Source organism: Pelmatolapia mariae, linkage group LG13 (genome assembly GCF_036321145.2).
Source record: "Pelmatolapia mariae isolate MD_Pm_ZW linkage group LG13, Pm_UMD_F_2, whole genome shotgun sequence".
Classification (NCBI taxonomy): Eukaryota; Metazoa; Chordata; class Actinopteri; order Cichliformes; family Cichlidae; genus Pelmatolapia; species Pelmatolapia mariae.
Window position 1 is genome coordinate 3,628,314 of NC_086238.1, and position 16,856 is coordinate 3,645,169.

Sequence of the window (16,856 nt, forward strand, 5' to 3'; positions counted from 1 at the left end):
TAGGTGACATTTTGTCACTGGTGATCATTCTGGCCTCCGGTTGCCTAGGTAGTAGGCCACTGATGTGTTTACCATCTGTCATCAGTAAATCAACAGTATCCTTCGCTGTTGTATCCTTGTCTTAGAGCTGGTCTTTTTGCCCGTTGTTACACTTGGAGTCACTAATTGTCACTGAATTTCTGGCTGCCATGTCGATTCATCTCTGGATGCCACCTTAGACTCTTTGTAGTGTTCCCTCAAGCTGTTCCCGAACAGTGTTTGCTGCTAGAGGAGGACACAGCTGTCAGGGAGTGCCTTTATGCTAGACCTGCAAGAATGTTTTAAGATGGAAACAATCACATGAATGCCAGGATTTAAGGATTTTCAGCAGAATATTGAGTAGTAATGAGATGATGAATGCATCTTACTTCAGCTTTCAGTGGTTTTAATGTTGTGGTTAACTGGGTGGTTTGGTAAATTCTGATTCTCTTCAGTCAAACTGAATTCAGCATTTAACAGTGATGTTTGAAATACATGTTATCCACTGTTATTTTATTTTTTTTAAATTTCACTTTAAACAACATGGAAATACACAAATATATTAACATATTAAAGCATGAAATTAATTTTCCATCTCTAAGAAAGTTTTTAAGCTTCCATGTCTTCTTATTAGTAGTTTGACATATGCATCTCTGCAGTAACGATGGGGGAAAGATAACATTGCATGAACCAGGCCTTTGTTTCTTTCCTATAGGGCAGCAAACACAATATAAAACATCTGGATAGGTGTTACTCTGAAATGTGTACACCAAATGGTTTATGGGAGTAGATTAAGCACTGATGCTGGCATGCACTTCACAGTGACTGCAGCCGCTTATCATGTTCTCTTACTGCAAACTTCCCACAAGAAGGGACTTAGATTACATACATGGTTCTTAAAGATGAAGGCTTTGCTGGTGATAAGTGCATCACTTTGCATCAGATTACTGCTGCATTCTCTGCTGCTTATTCTCTCATCAGTCACCCTGAGTACAGTGTATGTTGTTGTGCGGATAAACAAATGCTCGAGAATCTTTGTTGGATCTGGATCTAAATATATCTAAATAAGTTTGTTGCTAAGCGATCATCAGTACTCTTCAGCCAATGTAAAGATTTAACAATTAAAATGAACTTTAATCCAAAGTTTGTGAGATGAATGTGATATATTCTTTACAGCATGTGGTGCCAGCTCTATGACCCTCTCTAAAATGTGAAAATGCACTGTAAGCCCTCTAAACCAATCACTACTTTTCTTACTTTGGTTTCTCAGAGCCATCAACAGCAACTTCACATTAAGATTAAACAATGGAAAAATAATTTTACTGTTAAATGCAAATTAAAATCCTGTAAATAATGATTTGATGGACAGGTTATTAGATTACCATGCAGCCATTTAACCACATTATCAACTACTCTGTATCAGAACCTGTTCACTGGTTGTTATTTTGGGTAGGAACATTAAAAAACAAGTTTTAATAAACGGCTTAATGATATGCTTGTTTGTGAATAAATGTTCCACTATAGTGATGAGTGTTTGCTGGAGAGCCATCACAGGATTTCGAGATAATTGGCACATTTTAATTTGAGGAAGGAGCGTTAACACTGTTGAACTCGGCCACTCGCCAGTGCTCCACTGTGTCACTGATGCCCTAAAGCCATTAACACCTAATGACAGCTGACTAATCATGGGAAATAGTGCCATTCTACCAGACAAGCACTTTGAGTTAGTCCATTTTTAATGGATAAATTTCAGTTTCATAATGTGATGAAGGAAGGTTTGCTAAAAGCCTAATTTTGGTTGGTTCTCTGAAGAAAAAAAGGTTATTTGGTCTATTACATGATACCATTTCTCATCTTCATTTAGAATAAAGAGAAAAAATAACTTGAAGGAAGGTTTACATGTAAAATATTTTACATGTTTAGCTCTCTGTGATTAAAGATGTCCGAGGAGAAACTGCAGCTTCAGAATCTGGTGTAAATGTACCTGGAGATCTTTTTTTCCCCCCCTCAAACAAACGTGTTGATTAGGCACTTTAAAGTCCTACATTTGACAGTATTCATTATATTAGTGTATCATTTTGTGTCTCGGTGTGTATATGTGCCACATCTCTTGGTGTGTATGTGTGTAAAACACTGCAATAGCAGTTTACGGCGCAGTTTCTCACTGCGCACTGTTGGGTGTCCCACACAGTATAAGATATGCAGTAGTAAAGCTGATTGGTGGACAGAGAGCATTTAGTTGTGCTTGCAGATCAGGCATTTCAGCCTTTCTAGTATTTCATCGATTCAGCATTCTAAATGCTGACGAGTTCAGTTGACCGGAGCAGTCAGGGGTCAGTAGAAAGGAAAAGCAGCAACCTTTTTGTAGCTTGAATGCTGATGTTATTTGATCACGTGATGCTCATTAAAGAAAAACTAAACCAACCATGGACTGTCTGAATAGATTTTGTCATTGACAAAATCTTTTGAAAGTATATGAAAGAGCTACAGAGTTCTTCTTAGTTGATTTTAAAAAAAGACAGTTGATTATATAAATTGCTGCCAGTTTAAGTAAATGCATCATTAATTGTAGCTTTAAATTGTGAATATTGGCTGGTTTGACAGTAGATTGAAATGTCATTGGGACCAAATATGGACTGTGTTCTTTCACTGAGCATTGAGGTCAAACATTAGCTGGAGTGTTTGATTGTTTAGGTTTTCTTTGTATTATTTTAGCGTCTCTACTGTCCAATATAAAATGCCTTAATGTGACTGCTGTTGTAATTTGGCACTATATAAATAAAATTGAATTGAATTGAATGTGTGTTGTATCCAAAATAAATTTGAGACTCATTTAGGCTGATTATACTCTCCTGAATACAAGTACAGCAGATAGCTGTGGAACTCAGAAGCGACTGTTTTTGGTGCATCAGTCAGAACTTGTGGTCACAGGAAATTGGAGAGCAAGCAGATTTTTGCAAGAGGCCTCTGATGATCAAATTTGCATAACGGAGACCCAAGAGGACCCGACATACTCAGGGAAGTGGAAGCATTGGGGTTATTTTATAACCGATGCACAGCACTACTAGGGATCAGAACTCCCTAGGCTACCAATTCAGCAACTGAACAAACACTGAAGTAATGGTTTTATAGATCCCTTAAAATTCACATGAAATAATCAGTTATTTTATAGTGTGCATTTCATGCAGGTAAATGCAATCTAAAATTATTCACTGATGACTGAACATAAAGGAAATGATAAAATCATAAATAATACTAAAAACATGTAAAAGCTAATTTTATAGCTAGAAATAAATGTATGAGCCAGGCTACAAAGATGTGCTTTTAGTTTGGTTACATTTTGTCAGTCCTCAGTAACTTTAACAGTTGTCTTTCATGCAAAAACTGAAAAACTTGCATGCATACATGTGTGTTTCGATTTCACCATATGGCATCCAGCAGTATCCAGTTGTCTAAGAAACAGAATCATTGCACAGTATAGTCAGTGCAGTATACTGTAAACTGAGCATGCTCGGTATGCACTTGAAAAGACGTCACTTGCTATTCCATTGACGTGGCTGGAATATTATATGATATGTAGCTTTGACAACTACTTGTCAGGTGTTGCTGGCCTTATTCTATAACATATGTTATTTTTATTTTTTCACTCTTTCCATTTTAAAGTGATTATTTGCTTATTATGCTGCCAAGGATACAGTGTCGCCTTCTGAAATAATTATCCATTTAGGTGATTGTCATCCATTTATAAGCTGTTTATCAAAACAATATGTCAGATATTCAAAGGTCAGTGGTTTTCTCAGTTGGATATAATTATATTTTTTTTATATAGATTTCACAGCTAGTAAAAAAGAGCTATTTACTTGGACTTTCTTTTGAGATACTATTTTACAGACTTGACGTTTACCACTTAATTCATAAAAACATCTGCAGCAGCGAAGATAATTATTTGATGCAGCCTTACACGAAACAGTGCAGCCTAACACTTATGTATGTATCTGCTGTGAGTAAGAAATGTAATACGGCAATGAAGGCAATAGATGCATTGGCTGTAAACCGACATCAAAGCCATGACCGCAAACTCAGGATCATCTTCCATTGTGTCTCTGCAACAACTCAGTGACTCCAATTTGTTCCAAATTGCTTTGAGGCAATCCATGGCAAGGGTAAATGAGAGTGAGCAAACAATTGCCTGTGTTATTAAACCGGTATGGAAACATCTTGCTGCTGCAGCAGACCTTAACGGCTGACATGAATAACTTTGATGGCTGTTTTCCCCCAACAGGTTTCCGAATAGGAAAGAGAAGATCATTAACGGGGAGCCGCTGTCAAAGTTATTCTTGGCAATTTGAAACACTGACCGATTTGGTTTTTCACTCAGGGATAACCCAAAACTACAATAAATGGACCACCTCATGTTGCAAGTGGTTTAAAATAATAAAGCTTTGAGTGCGTGCTTTGCACTGTAAACACTTTCAAAACGCAGATAAGAATGTTCTTTTGTGTTTCCTTTTGTTTGATTATTGAATGTTGATTTTTTTTTTAACTGTGTTTATTCATCGCTTACCAATGATCAAGTATGTTTTCTCTTACTTGTGCTTCGTTTTTGTTTTCTTCTTTTTATCCCTCCATTCTGTTTGCATGGCCCCCCCATCCTCTTCTGCCTGTGTTCATGCATGGAACGTGATGGGAAGAATTGGAACCACCGAGCTGTCACTCAAGTAGGCTTCAGTTTGATTAGAATATCATAGAATGTGTTTTTATTTTACTTGTAGACACACATTCACACATTAATACGAAAAAATGGATATGGCAGTATAAATGCATGAACTGTCAAGATAAGATATGGGATTCTTGTTTTTTTTCTCTCTCTGCAAAGCTTTTTAATGCCAGGATTGTCTTATGCAATATTTAAAAATGAGGTTCATTAAAATTGCACAAGAGCAGATTGAGTCCTCACATCAGCAATCATTTATGACAAACTGACTACAGTAAAATTTTCAACAAGAGTCATCCTGGGATTAAAAATGTCTTTTAAGACAGGGTGTTTCTAATATAGAGTGGTATATATTATATAAGAACCACCTCTTGCTGTTAGCTATCTCTGACAGCTTTCATTACTTAACTGGCTACCTTTGAGTTGAGTTTAAGGGCAAAGTTCTGAAATAGATCCAAACAGTCTGTAGGTTAAGGTGGTCATTAACCTGCACACTGTTAGGAAGTTAAATAAAAGGCTTTTTACTGAAACTTGCAGAATTATATTACAACAAAAGTTGCTGCAGGAAAATTCAAGAAACGGCAAAAGAGCAAAAGGACAAATACCAAATCTCTTAACAACTCCGGGTCAAGGAAGGCAATGCAGCCAAAAAATCGAGGGAGTGCAAAATATATAACTGGGTTCAGAGGCTAATGAGGAACAGGTGAGCTATGCCAAACTATAACAAGGGTGAGAAAGGAACACAGACAGGAAGTAAACCACATGAGAAATAACCTTCATAATAAAACATGAAGCAGCTAAAAAAGATATAAAACACACAGACACAGGAGACAGACAGAGACACAAAAGACTGACAGAGAAAGACCCCAAAAAACTGAGGACTATGACAGTCAGAAGCTAGAATTTTTACAATGTATTTTAATATTGAACTTTTTAGTGTTGCTACAGCTGCCAAATTAATGTCATAATAAATTAATTATGTACCTGACATATGCGATGACCAAAACAACGTCAATTAAACGGTTACACGAGATAACAAGTGTGCCTTTTTTTTTTTAAACGATAAGCGTAAATTTAAAAACAAAAATGGCTGTTATCTATTGGATAAAATGACATTCAACCATTGTTTTACACGTCTGAGATTTTTTTAGAATTTATTTATTATTAGTTTTATTAAGAGTAAACTTCATCTATAAAAAGCTTCTTTTAAAGAAATTATTAGTGAAAAATATGTTACAGTTAAACTGTAGTGTTCTTGGCTCATCCCAGCAAACAAATTTTACTTTCAAATATTATTATATTATTATGATTTTTTTTCTTCAGTGATACCTGAACCGTTTGCCTTTATTTTGCATGATTTTGGACAAAGCAATCTCACGCCAATGTCCATTTAGTTTTACATAAAAATGTAAATACCACAGAATCCTAGTTGTGAGAGTAGATTGTATTAAAAAAGTTGCGTAGTTGTCAGGTGTGTAGGAAATTGAAGTATTTCAAATTCAGTTTTCAATTTTCAGACATTAAACTAAATCTAATTGTGCGAATTAGTAGTTTTTCTACATGATATCTTAAACTAAGCTGCACAACAAGAACCAAGTATACTCTAATCACTCTAATTTACTCAGTGCTATCTCCACTTTCACCAAACTGCAGTAGCGTCAGCAACATGAGCATCCAATCACATTGTCCTTCAGCCCCCAGTAGGTTGGTATACATTTTATGAGGCAGTGTAAATCCATTATAAAATGCAATTACTCTGGGTAAAACCACAAATCAAATCTAACTGAAACAAACAAGATATTCTGTGATCATGGATGAGCTCTAATGCTGGCATGTGTGTTTTGGAATAACTGTGGCTCTACTGCCATATTTAGTGCACAGACACGATGATTTAATCTAAGTGCATCTCCACAAAAAGGCAAATAAGCACATCTACCAGCTTGTCCTTTGATTAAATCTCTCTCGTATCTCTTCACTGGCAAAGTTTTCTTCCAACTTGTGCTTGTAGAGTTTGCAGCAGAACTCAGAAGCACGATTGCACTGATAATTAAATCATGTCAGAGCTCAGAGCTGTAAAGTGATTTCAGAGAACCTGAGGTGTCTGGCAGGCAGCTAGATCGGATCAAGTGACAGCGAGCACTGCAGTTGTACTGGCATTGCAGACCACAGCACATTAGCAAAATCAATATCTTTGACTGAACGTGCACACACACACACACGCACTTGCATTATGACACTAGCACTGAACTGCAAAGGAGACTGATGCGATTGCAGTTGTCTGTCTGAATCACTGTGTTGGTGCTTCAGCATACAGTTAAGCTGAGTAGACATTTAGCTGCCGGATATGTAAGTGAAGGAAGTTGTAAAATTTCATCTCATTTTACATAAATGTTTTCAAAATCAGCTGAGCAGATGCTTGGAGTCTTTTGTTATTCCTCATCTTATTTGTGTATTTTGTGTTTGCTGTTACGTTATGGTTCATAAACACTCATATTTATTCTTTAAAATGCATCTCAGGTTTTGTTTTTCACTCTGTGCATTCTGATATATCATTACATCATTACACAGTAGAACACTGAATCTTGTTTCATTTTTGGATTTTGGATTTCCACTGCTACTTTTGCATGTTTGAAAGGATACAGATTAAAATATGTTTGTTAATTAGGATTTATTACCTTATACCACTGATTAACAAACAGTGGGTGGTGCATGCTGTTTGTGGGGAATATAGCCACTACTAGTGTGAAGTAGATGACCAAAAAAAATTATGTGTACATTTGATGAACTTTTGTAAAGAATTTTTTAAAGAATTTGCTAATGTTATTGCTCTAACTATTATTCTGCTGAAATGTTACTTTTTTAAATAGCTTTTATAGCAAGCAGGGCTTTGCAGATTGTTTTTTTTAACAATTCAAGAGTTTAAATAAATTTGGCTAAAACTTATGAATACATTATAATGTAGTTGTATAAATTATATCTCCAAAGTAGCAACAAATATTTAAATTAGATTAACACTTAAAGACAAATTACTTGGTAATTACCTGTTTTGTTTTATTTTTTGTAATCACTACACTCTGTGGCACATTACCACCTCCACCTGACACATGTGAAATGTTGTGAGATGAGAGTAAACAAACAGGAACCTGCTCATCAAACCATTGGTTACTTTTTACTCTACAAGGTATCTATGGATGCCAACAAGAACACAGTGTAATATTATGTGTTTTAAATGTTTTTATAAACAGCGTTTCTAAAAGAAAAGCTTTGTATTAGTGCAGAACAATTATTGTAGATAAAGTCAAGTGCTGGATATTATTCACGAGAGCTTGACGTAAAATTATTTCAATTTGAAAGATCTCAAAATATAGTTTCTGATACCTGCCTTTGTTGTGTGTACTTTTCTCCTGTTTTAGGGCATCAGCAGTCTATTCAGCTCACTTAAGGTGGTTCGGCTTCTCCGGCTGGGTCGGGTAGCTCGTAAACTGGATCACTACATTGAGTACGGAGCAGCAGTCCTGGTGCTGCTGGTGTGCGTTTTTGGACTGGCTGCTCACTGGCTGGCCTGTATTTGGTATGTTCAAGTGACTTTATTAATAATAAGACAGTTTTGTCTCATACAGTAAAACCGGAATTCTAGTTTAATTGCTAAAATCATCTTAACAGGTAATCATGTGACATTTGAGGTATTACTGTACTTTACTGTAGGTTTGAATTACATAGTATGTTTTCATTTTCTGCCACATTTGCAATAACAGCCCAGCTAATTAATAGAAACAAGGTCACTGATTAAGATAATGAGGTCATTAATTATCAGTTACTTTTTGTCAACATTCTTGTTCTCACACATTTTAAACTGCATGTTCTTCCACACTTTAAAGCCAAGAAAGCGTTATTGTAGTTTCAAGGGAATTAGTTTTTTTCCCCTTCCCATTAATATGCAAATTTATGGAGCAAAGGCCTCCAAAGTCTAATCAGATCTTCTGCTCTACAGGGGGCAAGTGTGGCAGAAGCATTAACTCTCCATTGTGTGTCGTGCTTGATTTATTATGTTTATAAGAATGTCTACACATGCAGAGTGACTGACAGAGCCCATCATGACGAGTTAATGTCCTGCATGCATAAAAACAGAGAATATGTTTGGCAGTTTATGATGAACATTTCTCCTTTGTAGATATTTTCTCATTTTCATAAGAGGTCTTGTGAAAAGCCCTCGTAACTACGTTTAATTACATATATTAACATAGAAGATAGAAGATTTCAAACGGAGGCTGTAACCAGTGTCATAAAGATTGTTTTTGGATCCAGACAGTGTAATCAAACATGATAGGCTGAAGCAGACAATAATACCAGTAAAAATAGCTCCTGTATCGTTTCCCTCCAAATGGTTTCTGTGGTTGCCATGGTCACATGCCGAACCGTGTCGCCGACTTGAGAAAAGTTAAACCATCATCAAGTGAGATGACAGGAGCAACAGCCGTAGCCTCCCTCTCTCCTTGTTGCTGTCACTTTTTTTATAACGAGGGAAAAAAATGGAGGTGGTTGCTGCATGACATGAACAGCAAGGCTGTAAATAAGAAAGTCATAATCAGACCATACAATAAAAACTATTGAGTTTTGCTTCCTCGGAGCTATATAAAAATATATTCAGATGATACAGTCAGACGAGGGGAAATGCATTCTGTAATTTTCCATAGAGAAACCCACAACAGAAAGAAGGAATGAAAACAGCGTTTGTTGCATTACTGGGGTTATCTTTTCATCTCCAGGGCTTTCTGCAAGAAACTAGGTATCTTCAAGCTTTTATATGTAAATAGTGAACTCAGGCAGATGTATTTTCAAGCTGTGTGTCTTTTTCACTCAATCTGAAAAATTCAGAGGTCAGTTCCCTGAAATTAAAGTGAATTGGTGGATATTAATTTTTTTTTGTTTTAAAACCAAAAAAAAAAAACAGTCCCCCAATCACTGCCACTTCCCTAACTAAATGAATAACTGTACATTCACTGGTCATTTTGTTAGATACACTTGTTTGTTTGCTCATTAATGTAAATTAGAGCAGGGCGATATGACCAAAAATATTTATCACGATATACATTTGAAAATTTGCGATAACGATATAACTGACGATATAATTGATACTAGACAAAATACTTTACAACTCCACAACTTTATTAGTGCAAAAAAAATCAATGTATTTTCACTTAAACAAGCAGCTGTTTTTTTATGTGCATTAAAGTTATATAAAAATTTAACAGTGCAAATGCAAATTCCTTGCTGACAGTTTAGCCAAATGGCATTTTCAGTGGAAATTGGCCGACATATCCTCAGCATAACCATGTATAATATCCACAAAGCTTGAAAAGAGGTTATACACACACAGTACGGTAATATTATGTTGAAGCACAGTACGTATCACTCCGCGAGGCTCCTGCCTACGATAGCCGTAATGCTCCGACAATCCATCAAGCGGTGCAGGTTCGTAGCTTAGCAAAGTCGTGCTAAAACATTTGACAGATTTTCGAGCGCCGTGTACCACATAAAATCGTTTCGAGGTCAGTAAACACAACCAGAATTCATACATAAGGCACACGGGATTATAAGGGGCACTGTCGATTTTCAGAAAAATCAAAGGATTGATAATAACGACGGCCCGCTAGCATGCTCTACCAAAAATAGTGCTTTGTTGTGTATCTGACGGATGAAAGCTAAGAATGCTGCAACCACTGAGGTTGCAGCATTTTTACAAACCAATTCTGGTTCATCAGTTTCATTCAACGATCCGCTTTCGCCCTTCTCATTCTCTGTCACCGCCATGTGCGTATGAAAACAAAGGCACTGCGCATGCGCGTTTTACCCATATTCTATCGCGATATTTCATTTTCTTATCGTTGCCCAACATTATACCGGTATTACCGTGAATGGTATGATATGGCCCAGCCCTAATGTAAATATCAAATCAGTAACGTGGCATGATTTTTGGTGCCAGACAGGCTGGTTTGAGTGCTGATCTGCTTGAATTCATCGTGCTACGCATCAGCAGCTCAGTTTGGAGGATGTGCAATGGGATATTTTATTTTCACTTACCTCTTCCTCACCGTTTAAACATTGTCTGATAAAGCAGGACAGCAAACTGAAAACAAGTCAGTTTAAATATGTATGTACATTTCATCTCTATAGAAACTTCTGCAGTTGATGACTCATGGTTTGAGTCTACACTGTTTGTGTGCAATGCATAATCATTAGCAGTCAATAGAAATTTCATTCTATAACTCAGAAGGACCTGTTGACATTCATGTAGGCTCAGTAGAAAGTACTCGGCAATATTTTTTTATATGGAAAGTCATTGTTTTCATAGATTTTTGGAGCTAGAAAGCACACAGTGACATGAGGTAAGCTAAAAAATCATTATGGGTACCATTAAAAAGTTATAAACAGTGGGAATTTTTTTGAAATTCAAGCTGCTGTCTGGGAGACTTTACTTTGGAAAGTGTGCCAAAAGAAAAAAAAATAGACTCAAAGTGTGAAGGCTGCTGTGTGGAGTGATATATTGATATCTGTTCCATGTGATGGGCATCAGTAAGCATTTCTAGAAGCTTTTTTTTTTGCTTTGCCTTGTTTAATACTCAAATTCTGCTGGTAAGTAGATGTAGTTATGAACTGAATATTAAGTATGAAATGCAATGTAAAATACATGATTGATCCTTTGCACTTTGCAGGTACAGCATTGGTTATTATGAGATTATTGATGAGGAAACCAACATCATTCGGAAGGACAGCTGGCTCTACATCCTGGCTGAGACAGTGGGCACACCGTACTACTACAACGACAGCTCAGGGAACTGGGACGGAGGGCCTAATAATGACTCTGTCTACATCACTTCTTTATATTTCACCATGACTAGCCTGACAAGTATAGGCTTTGGTAACATCGCCCCAACGACAGACGGAGAGAAAATCTTTGCTGTGGCCATGATGATGATTGGATGTGAGTAGAAGTGTTTTATCTTCCCTGGAATCTAGCACATACAAGATAAATGATAAGTCCAACTATGCTCTTTAAAGCCCCAATCCTCTGAGGTGGTGAATAAGTGAATTATAAATAGAGTTATTGAAATTCAGAAAATAACACACACGATTAGCTGAGCAGTCTTTCTACCTCTCTTGATACCTTGAATGTGTTGCTGAGGTTGATTATAGTTCACTGCCTGAACTACTGGCAGAATTCTTATTTCATTTACTGTATCATGATCCTGTATTGTATTTGAATGGTTCTTTTGCTGCCTAACGTGCAGTGTATATACAGCTTTGACAAAATGTCACACTGTAAAACACTGGTTACATGGGTAATTCCAGTTCTCTAAAAAACATATTGCTAAAAGTTTTCACTCCCTTATCCAAATCATTGAATTTGCTCCAATCACTTCCATGGTCACAGGTGTATAAAATCAAACACCTAGCCAAACAGACTGCCTCTACAAACATTTGTGAAAGAATAGGATGATATTCAGATTTGTATGCATGCAAAGGCAGATGAGCAAATACTTTTGGCAGTATAGTTATAGTATGTGGGTTTTTAAGGTCTAAACATTAGCATTTTGGCCAGCACCATTTTAGTTATTTGGAGCTACAAGTTACAATATATTGGATAAGATGTAAATTTTAATGCTATAAAGTTGGGCATTTAAAAAGTGACAAGTGGCCATTAGAGGAACTGCAGTTATTGGCACTTCCAAACTCGCTTCATTGTTAGTGTGTATATATCAGTCTCCACCTTATTCATAAAGACATTTATCAGTAATGGTGAATTTGTAGTGATCCATTCATTTTAAATATGTGGAAACATACAGATGATACGGCCAAACCGAATTGGTCTCCTCTGGAATTATTCCAGTCGATGTGGACTATTTCACTTTACTTGAGCAAGCTTCTTCTTTAGCCCTGATGAATTTCATTGCCACTTCTGATATGGCCAAGCTGTAATTTGCATGGGTCTTTTTCCAACTACCTGTACAGTTACTTTTAAAAAAAGAGAATTCTGTTGCTTTTTTTATGTGCACAGGAATCTCATTCTCAGTCATAGATGGATTCAGGTCTCAGTCACACAGAGCAACCAGCTGGTGAGCTGCTAGCAACTTCCAGTCACTTGGCAAAAATATCTATTACCTGACCAATTGTGAGTGGTTTCTGGTTGTTGCCAAGTGAAATTAGTTGCAAAGATTGTGTTGCACAAAAACCTACTTGGGACTGTTTTGGTCAATATAAGATTGCCACAGTAAGCCCATAGTTTGCACACAAGACATTAACTTCCACTTTGCTGCATATAATACAACATTCACCTTCAAAGTACATTTTTAAATAAGTTGCATTTTAGTTTTGCAACAAACACATCTGAAAAGGAGTAACTTTTACTTTATAAGCAAACAGACTATGTTTTTGTTTTGCGTTGTACTTTTCATAGTTTAACAACTTCTTGGCAAGTAGTTTACAAGTGTTTGCAGACAAGTTGGCATATTCCATGCAAACAGCTGACAGTGTGCTCAGTCATAAGGAATATTATTGTAATGCAGCACTGTAAATCACTTTGTGTCCAATTTCAACCTCGAGCAATCACTTGCCAACCAGCTGAGACAGATAGTTGAGAGACAGTCCAGCCAACTGGTCTCCAGGCCTGTGTGACTGAAGCCCAAGAAAAACTGGAAACCATATTACAAATATGATTTCCTTCATTTAAATGATAGATTGCTTTCTCCAGCTCTATCAGACAATATTTATCCACTTTGATATGGATCAATTTTTCATAATTTGCATACTATAAAGCAGCTTTTTGTTGGGTTTGTATTGCTCGTTTGCCAATTATTGAGTGTCTTAGGAAGAATAGTTTTTGGGCCACAGTGCATCTTGCAACGAATGTGGGAAGTTGCACTAACAAGGTCTGGTCACCATGCCAAAATCACCTCACATTTCTGCTCTGTTCCCGGGTACTTGATCTCAATCCTTCAGAGCTCTAATTGGCCCAGTTGTCAGTGAATTATGTGAATTGCTGAAAAGAATCAGAGATGTGGACAGGTTGAAATGGGCTTCTGCATAAGTGCTGTAACAGTCTTACACAACAGCTTCTTGTAGAAGTAAATCTGAGCAAAACATATTGATACAGTGATTTTTTTAATATATGAGACAATGTAAGGCATATAAACTGAATCCTTTTTTCTTTCATTCCTATCAACACTTCTGTTAGCTTCAAGTGAAACTGTTTTAGTGAATTGGCATACATATATTTCAAGGAATTGCCTGAGTGAGGCTTGTTACCTCAGTTTGCTATTCAGTTGTTCTGAATTATTAAGAATTTGTGAAGCGTATTTAAATGCCTTAGGGGAACAAAACAAAACATCTGGAATAGTGGAAAAGAAAACATTGTATCACAGGCTGGACCAATATTATATATTTTTATAGATATTAAAATATCTATAAAAATATTTTATATATATATATATAATATTTGTTGTAGTGAAGATATTTTAAGAGTATCAACAACCTTTGTGTATGTCACCAGCTGTGGTTTGCTAGTTTTTTCTTGAAACAACTAGAGATCTTAAATTGGTAAATGTTCAGATTTTTATTTGAAATTGTACACCTCTGATTCTTCACCCGGAATCTGGATCAATGCTAACCCCCTCGATTTGTTCACATTCCCCCAAATTGATATCAGTTTGACTGACAAGCTAGGTGCACCAGTTACAGAGGTGGCGGTTCAGGAGGCCACTGGGCAGTTACAAAACAGAAAATCTCCTGGCCGTGATGGTTTTAGTGTAGAATTTTACAAAGCATATTCCAGCATCTTGCTGCATCTAGTTAATGTTTATAACAAATCTTTCATTACAGTTATTTGCCCCCAACCCTAACTGAAGCTAATATTTCACTTTTATTAAAAAAAAGATAAGAATCCCCTTCAATGCATCAGGTATAACCTATTTCACTTTTAAATGTGGACCAGAAAATTCTTGCCAAGGTCCTAGCCATATGTTAATAGCAATTACCTGCGGTAATATCAGCTGACCAGACTGGTTTCGTGGCGGGAAAGAAATCATCATTTAATACTTGACGACTTTTCAATATTAATGGGTTCACCTGACCCTGATCCCAGAGAAAGTGCTCGACAGAGTTGAGTGAAAATATCTTGACTAGATTCTGTCAAAATTTGGTTTTGGCTCTGATTTTATTGAATGGATTAGACCACTCTATGACTGTCCTACTGCTCATGTCTTTACAAATGGTGAGAGATCTTCCCCCTTTGACCTTTGCCGGGGCACTGGGCAGGGGTGCCCTCTCTCCCCCCTTCTATTCGTGTTAGCAGTAGAGCCATTGGCCATCTGGCTTCATCGGGAGGCAGGAGCAGAAGGCATCACCAGAAATGGTTTTACCCATAAACTTTCTCTGTATGCTGATGTTTGTTGCTATATGTATCAAACCCAATTTCATCTATTCTGGTCATTACAGACATTCTAATTCTTTTTGGAAACTACTGTGGCTATAAATTAAATTTTGGTAAAAGTGATCTTTTCCCTGTCCAGAAGGTTGCCAACATCCTGCTTCCCATTCAAGGTTGTCCAAGAAGGATTTAGATATTTGGGAGTTTTTAATACTCCTACCTTTGACAACCTTTTTGACAGAAATTTTCATCCTCTCGTTGGCAAATGTAAGCGGGATATCGTTGGTCCTCTCTCCCGCTTTCCATAACTGGCAGAATTAAACTTATAAAGCTGGTGATCCTTCCGAAATTTCTGTTCAGTACCAACACATTCCAGTATTTATGAAAAGATCCTTTTTTCGCCAACTGGATTGGGCAGTATTCTCTTTTATATGGTCTGGCAGGCCTCCCCATATTAATAAAGCTGTTTTGCAGCTGGGGGGTCTTGCATTACCCAGTTTTAGTCAATACTATTGGGCATGCAGTATCAACATGTTCCGCCATTGGCTCAAGGCCCGGCCTGGGCCCAAACAGAGCTGCGATCCTCAAAGTTCTTACTACACTCTCTTATTTGTGCACCACTTCCCCTTAAGAGCCATAACATTTCACAGTATCCTGTGGTCACCAAGTCCTTGAAAATTTGGACTCAATTTCATGCAAACACTATGGTTTGCATTAACCTTTCACTCTATATATATATATATATATATATATATATATATATATATATATATATATATATATATATATATATATATATATATATATATATATATATATATATATATATATATATATATATATATATATATTTTTTTTTTTTTTTTTTTTTTTTTTTTTTTTTTTTTTTTTTTTCCCGATCCTCTCTGTCTGACCCTACTTTTCTTTACAAAGAAAACACCTTTACTAATCTCACAGAGCTTACAACCAGATTTGGGTTGCCCCACTCTCATTTCTTCCATTCCCTTCAAACCAGAGACTTTGTCAAATACATATCCTCATTTTCTTAATCATCCACCAGGGTCACTGCTGATTGACTCCTTGCTCACTCAGGACCCTGCTCAGAGACACTCTGTTTCCTTGATATCTATCCTCATTGTTTCTCCTGATAATGCTCGGATGGCTCATCCTAAGCGGACCAGGGAGGAGGAAATAGGGGTACTGATACCAGATAGTCAGTGAACCCTAATTTTTCATCCTCCATATGTTTCATGGTTTATTTCAATGTGAGTATTCTTTTTAAAGTACACTACACAAATGCTTGGCTTGCGAAAATTGACAGTTGCAATAGATGTCAACAGTCTTCAACCAACCATACTCACATGTTTTGGTCCTGTCCAAGCCTCTCTAATTTTTGGAGCCAAATATTTGACACTCTTGCTACAGTGCTGAATGTAGAACTTAGCCTTGACCCCTCCCCAGCTCAATTTGGTATCCCCCCACTTAAACTGACTAATATCCCATCTATAAAGTGTAGTGTACTTGCCTTAACTGCCCTATTACCCGGGTGTCTCAATCGACTCATAACAGCCGGCTCCTGAAGTTTTAACTCACATCAAACTTGAAAAAATTAGATACTCTCTTGCAGGTTCTTGCAAGACATTTAATAAGATCTGGCAACCCTTCTTAGAATATTTAGACAAAACAATTATCTATTTGGAA

The 16,856-nt window shown here is 36.7% G+C and overlaps 1 protein-coding gene across 2 annotated transcripts in view; it reads left to right on the top strand.

Annotated features, from left to right (window-relative positions):
- The window catches only part of LOC134639986 (potassium voltage-gated channel subfamily H member 1-like), a 59,963-nt gene that overhangs the window by 15,600 nt on the left and 27,507 nt on the right, over nt 1-16,856 (top strand). For both annotated transcript variants that reach the window (XM_063491527.1, XM_063491528.1), the window contains 2 exons: nt 8,146-8,303; nt 11,446-11,714. In XM_063491527.1, coding sequence (XP_063347597.1) covers nt 8,146-8,303; nt 11,446-11,714 — 427 coding nt within the window. The remainder of the gene's footprint in view (nt 1-8,145; nt 8,304-11,445; nt 11,715-16,856) is intronic.